At 37.9% G+C, this 17,643-nt stretch overlaps 1 protein-coding gene across 2 annotated transcripts; it reads left to right on the plus strand.

Moving 5' to 3' along the window:
- Positions 1-230: 230 nt before the first annotated feature.
- KNG1 (kininogen 1) lies at positions 231-16,663 on the plus strand. 2 transcript variants are annotated; one of them, XM_066556800.1, is made up of 11 exons: positions 231-425; positions 3,274-3,384; positions 4,288-4,372; positions 6,599-6,771; positions 8,527-8,634; positions 10,718-10,799; positions 11,337-11,503; positions 12,930-13,037; positions 13,985-14,074; positions 15,525-15,684; positions 16,036-16,663. In XM_066556800.1, the coding sequence occupies exons 1-11, from the start codon at positions 231-233 to the stop codon at positions 16,221-16,223; spliced, it is 1,467 nt and encodes a 488-aa protein (XP_066412897.1). In that variant the 3' UTR covers positions 16,224-16,663. The 2 variants fall into 2 exon arrangements, with proteins under 2 accessions (XP_066412897.1, XP_066412896.1); XM_066556799.1 differs by having other exon boundaries at positions 15,525-16,663.
- The last annotated feature ends 980 nt before the right edge of the window (positions 16,664-17,643 follow it).

The raw sequence follows: 17,643 nt of genomic DNA on the forward strand, positions 1-17,643 counted from the left end.
ACCTTAGTGTCATTCTGGTGAACAAACAAAGTTTATTTAGATAAACTCAGAAGTTTATTTGCAGTATAAACAGGGTATGATAAGAACCAACCAACCCCAGCAACCCACTCACTGTTTACTTAACTACTGCTCCTGAAAAAGAGAAGAGGTGACTACAATCCTGTCAGACATTCCTTTTACATTTGGTTCTTAAAGAGCCTTCTAATTCAGGGGGCCTTTTTCATCCAGTTATGAAGGCCTTCATTGTACTAGCACTCTGCTTTAGTTTTTTCTCTAGCAAAGACATTCCTCTTGCGTTTGAGTTTTCAGACTGTGATGACCCTGATGTCTTTAAAGCTGTTGATGCAGCACTGAAGAAATACAATGAAGATGAAGCAACTGGTACCCAATTTGCTCTATACGTGGTGATGGAAGCCAAGAGAACTGTAAGTAGACTTTGCAAAAAACCCCAAAAGTTGGAATTGTTTATGCACTCTGAATCAGCTTATCTCCATCTCGTTTGTTAGGGGGCAAGCATGAAAGCACAGTGTCTTCCAAAAATGTTTTAAAAAATCAAAGTGACTTGCACAGTAAGATACTTGTTTCCCTGACAAGTAGGGGTGTATATTATGTTTTTATCAGCAGAACTCTGTGTGCTGGTGAATTGCTTACTAATGCAAGGAACAAAGAATAGAAAATTTCTATCACCAACGCAATTTGTCTTATTATTCCACTCTGTTCTCTTTTTTCTTTATTGGGATTTCTACCCCTTTCCATCATCTGTAAGGTTTTCAGGCCAATGGCAAAACCAGGCTTATAAAAAAATATACTCTTGACTTGGGAAGAGGTGGTGCTGCACATAAAAAAGAATCACCTGATAAAGTTTGGCAATATTCTGACTTGTTTGTGAGTATTATTTGATTGACACCTAAGTCACAGATCTATCTAGAATCACTAGGTGGTATTTTAGTCAAATAGGATGACAGCTAAAATTACAGGAGAAAAGAATGCAACAGGATCCTTTGCCTGGAATCCTTCTATATAGCCTTAATCTAACAAAAGAGTATTTACCTCGGAGAGGTATACAAAGATGGTATTACCATAATAATGACAAGCATTCTTTTACTTGAAAATAACATTAGCATATTTTTTCTACTGGATTGGATTTTCATATGTAAACCACAAGAAATCCAGTGTTAGAGAGAATATTTTGCACTCCAAAATCACAAGACACTTTTACCCAGACAGAAATTGACCTCGGAAAGGAGCCATGCATTGCTAAACACTTACGGCAAATTACCCACATCTCCTGGCACCTGCCCTCTTGTGCTCCTGTTTACACATTGGGGAGATTTTAGCATGTGGAGACAAAGAGTAAAATCAGAAAGGCCTTTATATAATTAATATTAAGTAAATGAATAGTCTCACTGAACATTCTTAACATTCTCACTCTTAACAACAGCCAAATGCAAATATCTCCATATCAGAGCTGTAGTACCACCTACCTTCCTTTTGCTGGTGTTCCCAAAGGAAAAAGAGGAGTTTCAGAATTTTATCTTAAACAATGCTATATTTTTAAGAATACATATTTATTGCAATTATTATTCATCTTTCCTTCTCTAGATAGCCATCTTTCCTTTTCTTAAAAGATACAAAGTGGAAATAAATTATTACTTTGAATCATTGATCTGATTATGATGTTAAGTAAAAAAGAGAGAAAATGAATCTGCAATTAAAATTTCCTCATATTTGAGATTCTTTTTCTAAAAAGAGTATAGATTTTACTCCTCGCTAGTCTCACAACCTTGAATGCATTAATTAAATAGCTGCTTATTACATATTCATGTACATTCATTATTGATAAGGTAATAAAACATAAAAGCTTACTAATGAAAGACTAAACCTGCCCCAGTTAAAGGCATAGCTGTTCGTAATAGTAATGAAATAAACTAATAGCAAATAATACAGAAACAATGCTTTGTTTACTTACTGAGCTGATTTATTGCAGATTTAGAACACTGTAACAGAGAACAGAATTTGGCTCTTTTAAAATCCAAACAGTATAATCTGATGTAATTCCATAAAAGTCAATTTCTACCTGCTGAGGATTGTCTATTATATTTTTAGAGCCCCTTTTATCCTTTTTTACAACTATTATACAAGGTACCTCTACACTTCTTCATACCTGTAGCAATACACAACAGGAATTAAGAGAAGGCAGAATATAATGCTGTGTCTACTGCATCAGTGTAAATCCAGTATATGCCAACCACATCAGCTCAACTTCATTTTTTTGGTAGCACTAAGGCAAGAATTATAATTTAATCCTCCCAGCAGAGACAGAGAATAATAACTGGATATTTTAGAGTAATCAGTGCTAAACTACAGCAGTTGCCTGTTTGTATTTGAAAAGTCACATTGGCAGAGCATTTTTAGTGGCTGTAAAAGGTTAGTAACTTCTGACTTTATATCTTCTCTAAAGGATGAACCAAAACCCTATAGTGTTGTCACTGTCCCCTGTAGGCACAGGCCTGCTACCTGGTTTATGACAAGGAGAAAATGCCCATTACTGGTTTACCAAATTCTGAAGTACTTACACTGGCCAGGCCAAATTTTGCTTAATATTTTTATTTCATCTTATGGGATTGCTGAGGCTGTCCTGCCCTGCAGCCCAGCCTCCAATGCCTGTAGAAAACCACAAGCACTGCCCAAGGTTGTCTCCAGAGCACATCCCTGCTCCCCCCTTCCCGTGCAGGCTGGGCAGCTGAGGTTCCCTGGTACCACCAAGCAGAGGCTGTTTGGGCATTGCCAGGCTGCCTGAGGGCTGCTGGCTCTGGGCTGCCAGGGGAGCTGTACAGAGAGAAAGTGGACAGACCTGGGAGGAGGCCAAGAGTGAGAGCGAGGGAGTCAGACAGGTGCACGGTCCAAGCTGGTAATTATGCTAACTATCCAAGCAGCCACCCAAAATGGCTTTTTGGAGTACATTTGAATGAGAGTATAAAACCTAACCACTTCTTTTTGGTTCTAAACCCATTGTACTACAAGTTAAAATTAAGGCAGTTGAGCATATTGTATCCATTATATCAACATATTGTCATTGTAGGTAAGGGCTAAGTAATATAATTAGGTGAGTTAATATTTGAACTACCAAGAGCTGAGAGACCAGCAGCTAATGGGAAACCATACTATAAAATTTAAGGTAAATAAATAATAGTATTTGCTTTTTTGAAACTCTTATCTTTTTACCTGACTTATTACCATGCAAATGATGACATGTATATTGTTTTAATCCAGGCAGGCCCTGACCCACAGTTCTATGTGAAATACAGAATACTTGAAAGCACTTGTGCCACTGAGGAAAACAAACACTGGCAACACTGTCATTACAAAGTATCTGCAGAGGCTGTAAGTATCTGTTCTCTTTAAAAGTTCTCTGTACAGAAACATAAGGACCAGGACCACAATTGCCTGGGGAAAATACAGTAGAAGAATTAACTTTTTTAGCTGCACTGCTTTTGAGAGCTTATATGACTACAGTACTGAAATGTTTACAACCCCAAAGTTAACCATTATAGTCTTGAGTTTTCTGGTACAATCCTGAATATATGCAGAAAGGAACAGTTCAGTGCTTCAATATGAAGGTTCTCAATAAACCCAACATAAGATTTCTGCACTGTCAGAGTGTAAGAACTGTAAAACTTGGTATTAATTATGTGTAAAGGAAACTTGCACAATCAAATACTGACATGGAAGCCACTGTGGCAGAAATTTTGGCAGAGGGCTTTCAGCAGTGCCAAACTTGCCTGGCTCGTGCTACCAGAGGGCACCCAGGGGAGGTACAATGGGGCACACACTGCAGGGACACTGCACATTCCCAGGGGGTGGCACTGCTCTTTCACACGGTGCACAGGAAAGGATGATGGTGACAATATAATTTGAATCTATGTGAAATGCCGTGGTCATTGCTGCATACCTTGTACTAGCAGAGGGGAAAATGGACAAATACATAGTTTATATAGTCATTAGTCATGTGTTTATTTCCATTATTCTGACTGTAAAGTCTTCAGTTAATTAATGCACATCATACAAATAGAAAGCATCATTCAAGTAATCTGCTCAGTTTGTCCCCTGCTTTCCTCACAATCTGATCCTTTTTCAGCAACAAAACAGCAAGTTAGATATTACTACAAATATACACGTGAACCTCTTCCTCAAAATCAGTCTACAACTGTCAGCTGTGTTCAATAGCTAAAGCATTATATTTTTCTTGAGCAAGTTTCAGACAATTGTTGCCATATGTTTTTGCAGAAAACAGGAGAATGCACAGCTCGAGTTCATATGAACGATGCTGATAAAACAACTAATGTTTCACAAGAGTGCAGAATTTTCTCAGGTATGTAACTATTTGGGACAGCTTTCAACAAATACATTTACAAATAAAAATGGAATAAATACAATACTGAGACTTTCAGGTAATTTTAAAGGTAGAAGCTCCTTATCATTCTAGTCAGACATTTATAAATAATCTTTTGTAAGCAACTATTGGTTAAAGATAAAATTTCACTTCGGTGGTATATGCATATAGAACAAATCAGTGAAGCACAGGCAGTTTCTGCCCAGGGTAATAAAATTCAGCATGTATGTGTAGTAAGTTTCTTCAAGCACTAGAATTATGCCAAGTTAAAATTTGTTTGCTTAAGACCAAAAGCATACTAATAATTTAAGAGACCAGATGCAACTTGTCACACTTCAACTTTCTGTCCTTAATTATTTAAGCATAAAATTTTCTGAGGAATTACTGGAAAAAACTTGGTATGACAAAATGGCACCTTCATTTTCAAAACTGAAAATGACTGAATTCGTGTTGTTAAAGTTTATCAAAACAAGTATTTACCCCAAACAAGAATAGAAAAAAATTTCATTTACAAGATAGAAATCTGGCAGTGATATAATCATGTATGATTAAGAGACTGATCTTTTACGCCTTAACAACAAGCAGTACTACATTTTTCACATATAGGACACTCATATATGACTATTGCATTCACAAAGGAATTTCCCTTAGTTAAAAGAGGTCACATTGTTTTAAAGATTTCCAACTGAGGTCTCTATGCCTGGTGCTCTGAAACACACACCCAAGTTTGCTTTAAAATATCCATCTAATTATTAACTACAGAAATATTCCCCCCAATTTCTGAGATGTTTGGCAGCCGGTGTCTGCTTTTGTTCCTAGCTATCTTGTTTAAAGCTGAAATGGCTTTACCTACAGCCTTTGTCTTTCTAGGAACTGCAGTACACAAACTCCATGTTCTGCATTGAACAAACACTGCATTTGTAGGGCAATGGTGACACCTAGTTGCCAGCAAAAGTTGTGTGAATCCCACAGAGAACACAGGGGAAATTTGCATTTGAATCTTTGCTTAGAAAGAAAAAACCCCAATATATGAATTAAATTAATCAGGTATTCAGCCTAAGGAACTCCTCTCTTCTTACTAAATTATAACAACTCTGGAAAATAACACAGGTTTGTTCAGCAAAATCCTTACGAAAGTGCTGAGACCACAGTTGGTCTAGAAGTGGGTGTGCTGTTGGTTCATTATCTCTTTGTGACTGCTTACTGAAAATGTGGCCATAGTTTTTGGTAAGGTATCTATTTGTCATTACTGAGTCAACATAAGACGTACTTTGGTCTGACAGGTGACAATCCCCACTGTATTGGTACCACGCTGTTCAGCCTCTCTGGAGGAACAGTTTGATCTAACTGACCCTGGACTGGTTTCCTGGTTGGTGCAAACTGGCATAACTTCCTTTAAGCCAGTTTATGCCAGCTGAAGATCAGGCACATAAATTTTACTTCAATTCCACAGAGACCACATATTGTCCCACTTCCATTCTCATGCTCACTGACTTGTGAAATTAATTTATGTACTGAACTATAAAATTAATTTATGAAAATCCAGTCCATGATTACTAGAAAGGAAAGAGAGTTAATAGGATTAGTAGTAGGAAACAGGAGTTTGAGCATCCCTGTCAGGCTTGTCTATTCACAGCCAATCCAGCTGGTTAAGCCTGAAGGTAGCCCCAAGTGGTAACTGGCAGCCACAATGACTGGTGAGGACAGCAGAACAGTCCAGCTACAGTCCCTGGGGCACTCAGAGTCACAGCAGCTCATATGGGTGAGCCCAAACACTTCACCATCCTGAAACATGGTGAGGACAGCAAGCAGCTGCACACTGTGGGTGAGCTTTGAAGAATCTGAAAACCATCCCCTTAATTGTAGCTTCCACTGGCTCCTCCCTGGCTGAATGAGTAATGTGCCTTCTTCAATGGTGTCAAAACTTACACACAAGGTTTTTCTGCAATTCGTAATTGCTGGAATGGGGTTCACTGCCAAAACCATGCCTGGACCCTAAGGTCATGGATGGCCCCTGCCACCACAACCAGAGCATGTTCCTAAACATTAAAATGTCTTTGTAGGCCTTGAAACTGGAATATAGGGTTTGCTTATCACATCAGTTAAAAAGCAGGAAAGGTTCTTGCTCACTCCCAGATAGGAAAAATGAAAACCTAAGGCTGTTTTGCATGAAGCCCTATGTTTTTTGGTTTGTTTCTTTTCCAGATGTGTCAAAGATAAGACTTACTGAGGCTCCATGTCTTGGATGCTTTCATCCTATATCAAGTGATGGTTCAGAAGTGTCAGAAATTCTGGGAAAAGCCATTCAAAAGTTTAACAAGCACAGTCATGAACCTGCCCTTTTTAAGCTTGCGGAAATAAAAGAAGCTAAGAGACAGGTTTGTGCATGATTTTTCTCTAAATTTTACTGAAATAATCCAACCCAAAGCAGGTACCTTGTTTGTTTTGTGTATGTTTCTGATATACAAGTGGATTAAATTTAATAGTAAAGCATACAAAATGTTTGATATACCACTCTAGAGGGTATCTACCAATATAGAGGGTAGACTCAATAAATAATTATCTTAATTTATAAGGAATCATTAACAGTTACCGACTAGATTTTCAGAGCTCTCAACTAATAGTATTCACATTTTTTTCTTTATCTGCAGTTGCTTCTAAGCAGTGTTTAGTGCCAGTTTATTTGCATTCTGGTCTGAGATGATGCAGGCACATGCAACCTGTATAATCTCAGACCCTCCCGGGTATTTCCTTTGGCCTTGCCCTGAGGCTCCAGCAGGAGCAGATCCCTCCTAGGGGCTGAGCCAAAGCTGCCAGCCTGCACAGATGTCTCTCACACTCACCAGCCTCTCAAAGAGCAGCAGGCATCTCTGTTTTTGCAGGCAATAAGGCCCACTTGTCAACAGCTGCTATGTGCTATAGGACAGGTAAATCCCACATAGGAAAAATGGGTAAGAGAACCCAAAAACCCAGCATGCCACTTGCTGCAAGATTTCTGCTCATGGGAATATCTGCTTTGCAAGAAATTACTACTCAGATTGCAGAAATTCTGTGTCATCTGGTATTTCATGCAATAATTCCTTCCCTGTGAAAAGCTTTCCTATGGATTGGTGTGACATTGCTAGAAAGTAAAGTTTCTTATTTGGTTTTTAACTAGTGTAGAATCCAACAGCAAACACAGACCCTTTTCTTTGAACTTGTGTATATTTACTAAGCTAGAAAGCAACTTCTAGTCTCATGTCAGCTTGACTCATGATTTAAACCAGACTGTCCTTGTTATATTTTCTGATGGCAGCAATCCTCTTTGCTGAAAGACAAACTTGCACAACATTTAAGCCACATGACAAAGTGTTGCAGAGAGACTGCAATCCAGCAGCTGGAAAGAGAACCATCATGTCACCTCTGGCACACAGAGAAAAGTCAGAGCTCTCCACTTCAATTGATCTGCGATAACAAGTTCTTATATTTGATTGGTTTTCCTTTTTCATACAATGTTACCTGGCCCAACAGTTTGATTTTGAGAGGTTTCATGGTTGAGAAGAAGTAGCCACTGTTAGGAAAATGGAACAGCTTCCTGGAGAGAAAATTTTAAAAAAGGGTTATGAACCTGGACAAAGCAGTGTGTGTGGGAAGGTAAAGCCCAGGATAGACACAATCATGGGTAGATGATAAATGCAGAACACTCAAAAAATAATGATGCCAGCAGTATAAAGTTACATTATTCAGATACTGTTTTACTGTGTCCCATGCCCAGGAATGCAGGACTTGCCAGGCTGTGTTACTGTAGTCATCTATCTAGAGCAGCTTCCTGTCACGGGCAGTAATAAGTAACAGATCTTTGGAGCAAAGCACAAGAAACCCAGCAGTGTGAGGCTGCAGGCTTGCCAGAAGTGGACACCAAATACAAAGTGCACTTCTAACAAAAGTAGGATTTAGTTTACACTTTGTACTGCAAGGACAAGTTTGGTTTTTTTTGCTGTCCATGAACAATCTATGGTTTAATGAGTGTGAGTGATTTGATAGATAGAAGGCACTAGATGAGTAGTTTTGCTTTCTTTGCTAATCTCATGTAATAGTTTAACTTTCAAGTTTGCATTATTTTACATAATATATAACCTAAATATCTCTTCCAGGTGGTAGCTGGATGGAACTATGTAATTAGATATAAAATTGAGGAGACTAATTGCACCAAAGACCAATTTCAAGACTTAACTCCAGAATGCAAAATCATTTCTAGAGGTGTAAGTAATCTCCAAATCTGTTTATCAAGAAAGTATCACATTAACAAATGGTCGTTGAGATCTGACTCAAGAAAATATTTATAGTCTTGCTTCAGTTCAGGAACAAAAGCTTAAATCCAGTCTTATACATAACTGTTTATGTAACTAGGACATCTTTGTCTTCTGAATCAGTGACTAAGAGGACCACTGAAAGGCTTACAGATTACACCACAGAATCTAACCAGTCTTACCCAAATAATAAATCCCTTGAGACATTTTTATCCAGATATTCAAGGAGTTACTCATGTACAACCCAAGAGGTGATAATTAAAATTAGCACAATTCCCAGCCTAAGACATACTTTCTCAGGAAAGTCAGTAGCTGAATTATTACTTAACCTTCACCACAGTCCAAATAATAGCTTCAAAAGAAATTTATTAACATAATTTGTACATAATCCAGGTAAACAGTGCTGCAAACCCAGGTACTCCCTTGGCTTCATTGACCTGGAACTGAAGCAGCTGTACCAAAAATAGAGGCTTCCTCTCTCAACTGACCTCCCTGGACCATCTCATGAGGGCATAAGAGAGATGATTTTACAAACACAAGGCAGAGGGCAGGAATGCAGAGTCACTATGAACAGTGGTGGTAAAGGGGAGGGGACAGATGGCATCTGTTTCAGCTGTTGAGGAAATGCACCATTGAGTGTTACATTCAAGAGCCTCTCCTGTTCAAAAATTACTCCTTGTACATCTCAAGAATGTTTCAGAAGTATTGATCAAAAAAGGAAAGAATGACAACACTGGTAAATAACAGAAGCATGAGAGTCAGACTAGCTGAAGCAAATCCCTCCACTACCCATGTGCCCTTAAACCTTAAGCAAGTTACTTAACCAGCTTGAGTCTGAGTTTCCCCAGCTGTCACCTAGAGGTGATGACTTCTGTCACCTCACCTACTGCAGGAGCACTGCCTCACTCACATACTGCCTTGGTCACACAGGGCTTCTGGAATTAGATCATAAGCACTTATCCCCTGAACTTGCCAGTAGATCATTGACAGATACTAGAATACCATATTCCAAGAATATTGGAATGACCAAATTTCAAGGAAGTTTTCTCATACCTTTAATCAGCTCTGTACTAGTAATCTAAATGGGAGGGCCAGAATTGCACCCTGTATTCAACACACATATGAACCACTGAGCTATACTGGGACATCATGTCAATCCCTTTAACATGGATTATAAGCCTTGATATTATTCTTCATCAGTTTTTCTAAAATATTACCAAGTAGATTTTTTATAATTACATTTTCAAGTAACTGTCATGGTCCTAAGGCCAGAATTTTAAGTCTTTCTTCTTATTTTATGGTTTATTTGGTTTCTTTAGTCTTTGATAAAGGATTTCACCAAAACCTTTCTTAAAATCTCTGTATATCAAGAGGTCTCTTTACCCACCTTTGTTGATGCTTTGCAGAACTTTGACAAATCTGCAAAATATTACTTCTGTTTACCATAAAACCTCAGTTTCTCCTGGATGTATTCATTGCCCCTAGTTCTTTCCCTATTATTGTTTTCATCACTGGAATGATGGAATTGGTTTTAGGCTCTGTAATCTTTAAAAAAACCCCACAATCAATATCTGCTTTCTTCAAGGTTTAAGATATCAAGGCAGTTTTAAGCAAGTTATCTACCACAGTTCCTTTAGAAGACCTGAGAAAATACAAGAAACTCAGTAATGTTTGATTTGATAATTGTGTAATTTTCTTTTTGGTCTTTACATTTTGAGACAGAAATTCCATGGAGTTCTCCATAAAATATGATTCTGGCTTGTAGACATTCTCATTTTTCTCTTTAATGAACACATACAAATAGTTCATTTGGCTTCTCTTTTAGGGTATTATTTTCTCTGAGTGGTCCTTTTGAACTCTGATTATTTATTGCCTCTACAGACTGTCTGTCAGGAAGGAAGGAAGGAAGGAAAGAAGGAATTATTAGAAGCATGCTTAGCATGCTTGATTTATTCTGTTAGCAGGAAGGTATTAGAATGTGAGCTTTTTTGTTATTTCTAAATAACAAGGAACTGTTTTGCATTTTTGACTCCAGCGTGTAGCTATATGTGAGGCCAAAGCATTTCAGAATCTTCATGCAGAGATCGTAGATACCACCAGCGACTGCAAGCTTCCAGGTATGTCTTAAGCACTATCAGCTTTGAAAGTTCCACAATTTTCAGTGTCTTTTATTGTTATGTATTGTTATTGTTGTTATTGTTATTACATTGTTATTTTTTCCTCCATCCTATCTGGACACAGATACTGTTCCATGTAGTAAATGCTGCATTCTCACCCATTCAGACTAGATTTTCCTCAACACACAAATTCACTGCCAGTTACATGCACCTCTTGTTTCACCCAAATCAGGTCTTTCCATACATGTAGCTGTTCCCTCTCCATATTTTCTGGCCACCTACAACTGGCACACGCAATTCTTGTTTCTACAAGAGAACTGTAGTTAAATGTCCCATGTGACACTGGGTGCTGACGTTCTTTTAGGTAACCAAAATATGATATTGCTGATCAAATAGAACTCAAATATATTTTGTTTTCATTTCATAGACCCAAAGATGAAGAGTTCCAGAAAACAGGGCTTTATAACTGTTTTTCCCAGCCTTTATCTACATTGAACCTTTTGTTTCTTAGATCTGAAACCTGTTGCTCTCTTTCAGTTGAAGAAACAGTGGTTGCTGCCATTTGCCCAGGTTGTCCAAGGACTATCCCAACTGACAGTCCAGAACTGAAGGAGCTACTGAAGGTTTCTACAGAGAAGTATAATTCAGAGAGCGATGATGACTTCTACTATAAAGGTGGAGAAATACAATCAGCAACAGTTCAGGTTGGGATATTTCACAGAGATGAGGAACAGACATGACATTATTATTGGCCTGAGCTAAATGTTACCTGAAGTTTGTATTTAGATTTGAAATAATGTTTTTATCTAAGTGCTGATACATGTGGTAATTTAAATATCCATGCAATTTTTCCTGTAAAATCAAATCCATATTGGCTTGCATTCAAAAATTTCCAATCTCTTGAATTTTCTTTTTTTCTTAAAACAAAATGATTTAAAAGTATGTAAAGAAGGTTGGCTTAGGACATTTGATTTCTGTGTATCTACCATACTTTTTACCTTCGTAACATACCTTAGACTTTTAAAGTATAAAAGTTTTTTAGACAGGACTACTCCCTTGATCCACCACACGAATACTCTTCATGTTATTTTAAGCAGTGTCCACCCTACAGGTGTTCTATGGTCCAAAATGAGGCATCTTAATTTCCCTTAGAAATGTGTTATTTTATATGCTGATTTTGCTGCTAATAATATTCTAGCTAGATTCAGAAAAGCACACCTGTGCATAACTTAGTACATATAGATAAATAGAGCTTGATAAAGGATGAGGAATCAGGAGGATAATATTGGTCAGCATTTGCATAAGCCTTGTTTACTGTCCCAACACATCAAAACAGAAGTTTAGAAGAGAATTAAAAATTTGACAGTGGAATAGTTTAGAAAATAATTGGTCATAACTACTCCTGAGCATGAGGTGTCACTGGAGAAGGCACTTAAAGCACACCAGAATTTTTCCAAATAGCTCATATTATCTTACTGATAATATCTGCACCTTTTCTTCTTTCAAATTTTTTTCTTCCTTCTGAATTTCCCTATCATGACAGATATTAGCATGCATACACCTTTAAGACAGATTTCAGGGAAATAAAATTTCATGTCTTGCCTGATGTCCCCAAAGGAAGATATATTATTTCAAGCTCTGTGAAAAATACTAAGAGAACTCATAGCAGGCACATTCTTGAACCCATGCAGTTTCTCTCTTTAATGCGTTTGGCAAAGAGGTTCATTTTCAACGGAGCCCGTTCATCAGACACTTTGTTTTACTCACATTCCACTTTTCTGACATCGTATTTGGCTCTCTACAGTGCTATCACTAATGATTTCATCTGTTACTAATGAAATTACTACAGACATTTAATAATTGTGGGCCCAATATTATTCTGACCTTTTCTGTTTCCTTCAGTTTCAATGCCAGAATTTTTTGAGAATAGGAACTGGAGTAAATAAGTTATTTGATTAGAAGCAGATAAGTTTACTGCCAAATATTTTAATATTGTTTTTCACATATGTTGGCCCAGTGGTTAGGACTTGTAGAATACAAGTAGTTTAAGCTTGTAGAACATCATCTTTCCTGTGAAACCTTTTCAATAAAATGCCTTTAGTGCAGAAAGCTTTCTTGCTAATTTTTCAGGTGGTTGCAGGAAAAAAGTATCGAGTAAAATTTACAGTCTGGAAGACAAACTGCTCTAAGAGTGAGTTTGAAAAACTTAATGAAGACTGTACAGCCACATCAGAGAGTGTAAGTAATGATAATCTTGCCAACTGTAATGTTTCTAATGGACAAATTCATTTGCATCAGAAACAGTAAATGCTTATGTAAAATCATATCCTGGGTTCTGTTACCTGTTTCAGTAAACTTTTGTTCCAAGAAGAAGGGCAGCTTTCACTGTTTGTAACCCAAGTTAAGAAACCCTGAAACTTGAACCACAGCTGCAGGATCAGTGCTCACTGCAAAACCAAAGGAACTTTCTTTTGATAATAATCAATCAAAGAAAGGAGAGGAGAAGGCTGCTGCCAAATGAAATAGCTGCAATACTTCTGACTCTGTGGACTTGCAGCTAAGGAAAACATGAGACTGGATTGTTACTTGTGAGCAAAGGAATGAAATTTCTGGAGTGTGTGCCATGCTCTTGATAGCAGGAAAATGTGTTCTGGACACTGGAATGTTGATAGGGCCAGCAACCATTGGCAAGGGGGTTGTTTGGGGAAAGGACCTTTACCTCCCATCTCTTTTCCCACCATATGAACAGTGCTTACCTGTGAGCTTTTAGGATTTGTTAGTGCAGCAGGAACTAAAAGGAAAAAATAAGGCTTTATTTAAATTTTCCAGTTTTTAGTAGGAGAAACACCATAAACAAAAAATATTTCTTAGGAATATCATGAAGATTATGCAGTTAGTGCTCCAAAAGTGAGAGAGATGAAAAATCCAATTTTCAAGATTTAATCTGAAATCCAAAGTTGAATTAAAATGTTCACACAGGCATACTACAACCTTGAAAAGCTAAGCTGTGGATGTGTCCAAATACAGAAGTATCCATCACTAAGATAGATTTAATAAACACTTGGTTTAAGCTCCAAGGATTTTAAAGAATTATTGAAAAACCCATTTCTCTTTCAGGCTCAAGTCTCTTCCTTTGTGTCTGAAGTTTTGTTGCCTTAATGTGTTGGTTTTTGTTTTGTTAACAGGCATCACTGTCGTGCGATGCACAAATTCACGTGATCCCATGGCAGGATAAAATCTATCCCCAGGTGAACTGCTCTGAAGTGCACCAAGCGGTAAGATTCTTCTTCACTATCCATCCTATTAAGCAGAGTGTAGGACAAAGGCAGTCAATAAATTCTTTATCCATTCCAAGTTATCCCATATTTTATACCAAAAATAAAGGAACACAGTTCTTTTAACAGCCTCATTAATGTTACACTCTTTTCTCTCACCCTCTAACCACAACCCCATTACATCAAAGCCGTTTCACCACAACCAACAAGGTGATCACACAAACAAAGACACTGGGACAGGGAGAAGTTCTGCCTGTTGGCTGCTCCTCTGCCTTCTCAGTTAAGCTCTGGAGTATCAAGCCCCATCAAATCCCTCAAATTGCTACTCATACTAGGTTTAAAAGTTGAAATAAAAATGTATTTGCTGGCACAATAATTATAACCCACAGATATCCAAAGCATCTGTGCACTTTTCCATATGAATTGAGTGGTGCCTGCTGCAGCTGTCAGTCTCTGCACAAGGATCTTCCAATTTCTCCCTACTCAGCTCCACGATGAACTAGTACTGAATGCGAGCCAGTCTGAAAATCTCACAATGGGATACAAATATTTTATTGTCAGATATTTCTGAGGATTGCAGAGACTCCATTGTGACACTGAATAAATACAGATTACCCTGCCCTTGTAACTAATAACTTCACTCTGCTCAGAACCTTCATAACTACATAGTCATTTGTTATGTATCAACTAATGCCTCTCCTCTCTATTTTCACAATATTTTATCCATATCAACTTTCAAATTTAGCTTCAACCCAAATAACTCTGATTTTCAGGTAATAATGATCAGACTTTGGAGGAGAGAAATGAAACTCGTGTTGTACAGTGAGTGTACACCATGTATTCACAGCTTTTGTCTCCCAGTTGAACACTGATGAGTAGAGATGACTCAATAACAACAGAATGTTTGATATTATCAGCTTTAATCTCTGTTTGGGATTTCCAGGCAGTATTCTGAAATGCATATCTCAAATCTAGAAGTAAAAAATTGAATAGCTACATTTTATATAACAAAATTACACAGATGTTCTGCATATTCTGCCATTGATGCTATTCAGAGATGCGTTAACTTTCAGCATAAATTGGTGCTATACATGGGAGTGTAACACTCTAACATGCACCGGGACATTTAGTCCTAGAATCCAACTGTATTGTTCATAAATTAAAACCAGTACATGTGTTTTGCTCTCTGTATTATAATTCCTCTCTTACATTGACAAAATTTCAGTGATACAATTTTTTTTTACACATTTAGCTGCTAAAATATTCCAGAATTATTTGGGAGGATGTTTATGTTTGTATGCTTATCTCAGAAGAGAGACTTGTTTAGATTTTAGTTTAAAAATCTGCTATGATTCATGTAATACAATGAGCCAGCTTCTGAATTTCCCACATCTGAAGTAATTGTTCTGTTTCACGTAACAAATGTGGCTACTATTGCAATGTTTTTTAGGTGTTCTTTGCAAGGAGGCCTCCTGGATTCACACCTTTCCGGAGCACTGTGATGCTAAGCCAGCCACATGCAGTTTCACAGGCTGATAAAAATGAAGGAGAAAGTCAAAGCCCTAGCACAGAAACGAGGAAAGACAATGGACAGGAACCAGAAGGCGAAGGTGAACCTGAGCATAAACACAGGCACAAGCACAGGCATAAACACAGGCATGGAGTTAAAAAGGATCATGACAATGACAAAAGGCACAGGCATGACATTGGCTGTGGGCACAGAAGTGGCCATGGGTGTGGGCATAAAAAACACAGTAAAAAGAATAAACATAAACATCCAAACCCCAAATCTTCTGAGGAGTCAAATGAGAGGGGTTTTAATCAAAATGAAACCTTCCCATCATCATCCAGTGCTGAAACTGCACTGGAGCTGGTTAGTACAGGGGTTGCAAGGGAGGAAACCAGTAGACCTGCAGAGCCACTAATTGTTCCTGATACTTCTTTATTTAATGGATTGCCAGATCGCCCAGAATCTCCTCGCCCCAGATGTCCTGGAAAACCATGGAAACAACTTGTGGGCTTTCCAGCCCCTCCTAGCTTTCCCAGAGAATTCACAAATGAGGATCTCTTGCCTTCTGCAGCAGGAAACATCGATCCAGCTACAGAAAACAAGGAGAAAGACTTTGATCTCACAGATGCTTTAGCATAATTCAAACATTGCAGGATCCTTTCAGAAATGTTTTGTAGAATATAAGAAGAATACTGCCTTTTGAAATGTATAAAAGATGAAGAGGCAAAAGCTCATATTCTGTTAGCTGAAATACTCAAGTAGGTCACCAGCATTTCTGGGGACCTAAGACCATATGGCAATACTGTGCATTTGCATATATTTGCAAATATGTAAATCTGTGTAACTCATCTGCCTCAATTTTCTATAAGCACAAACTGAATCACTGCATCAAATCTTACTGTATTATATCTAAAAGAATGGCAGAAAGAATTTTGCAGATTACGCTAAGAATCTTGACCAAATATGGGTAAAACAAGACAATATAGAACAAGAGAGCTTCTCTTAGATATGTGAAATATTTTTTTCTTTAATTGACTGGAGTGGATCATTTAAATAACAAAATAAAACAAAGGAACCTTTTCACCTGTTAATTTCTTTAAACAAATCAATATTGCTACCAGTCTATCACTAGCGGTTGTTCTGTTGGATAACAGGGACAGCTGAGAGAATCCTAAAATAAAGCAGATTTATTATTCTCTATACATATTATGTTAACTACCTAGAGAAGCACATTGATTGCCAGATTTTCATTCAGCAGAGATGAACAAATCCTACAGATCAGATGACAAAATTACGAACTCTTGAGACACCTAAAATTTGTGTGCCTTCTTCCATTATTAGGTTGTGCATCATTTTGAGACTGGACTGATTTTTCTATTTGGGGCATCTTCCAAAGGTTGAGTTTTTGGTGCAATGCATTAGCTAAAAAGCAGCAAATATTTCTTGCAAAATAAAATGTTCTCCCTCTGTATGGATGCAATAACTTAGCTGAAAAAACCACAAAGCAATAAATAAATAAATAAATACTTCAATGCCAGATCAGTTCACCAGCTGAAATGCTACTCCATCCTGTAAAGGGTTAGTGACAGGTCCTACGAATGATAACGCCTCACTGATTTTGTTGTAAAAGACCACATTACTTGAAACCACAGTGGAAATGCCCTCCACCACAGCTGCAATTCCGCTCATCCCAGCTGCTAGGATTGCTGTGGCATCAAGACTTTATATTCAACAACTGGGAATGGCTTCTTTTGTGTGCTGTGCTTCTACAGTCGGGGAGGAGGAAGGGGAAGTCTGCTCAGAGAATGCAAAAGAGATGGGAACAGGATCAGGAGGTCCTGGTGTAACAGGTGAAGGATGATCTGCAGACAGGAGATAGCTACCAAGAAAGGTCAGAAGACACAGAAGTGGAAATAACAGAGGCAGGGTGGCATGATATGGCTGGGGTGAGAAGAACAAATTAGTGGTAAAAATTGAAACAGAGTGAATGGGATGGAAAAGTGGGTGAAGGTACAATTGTCAGGGAGCTGTAAATTACCGGAACTCAAGAAGGGGGGCA

The sequence above is a fragment of the Molothrus aeneus genome, chromosome 10, assembly GCF_037042795.1.
Source record: "Molothrus aeneus isolate 106 chromosome 10, BPBGC_Maene_1.0, whole genome shotgun sequence".
Lineage (NCBI taxonomy): Eukaryota > Metazoa > Chordata > Aves > Passeriformes > Icteridae > Molothrus > Molothrus aeneus.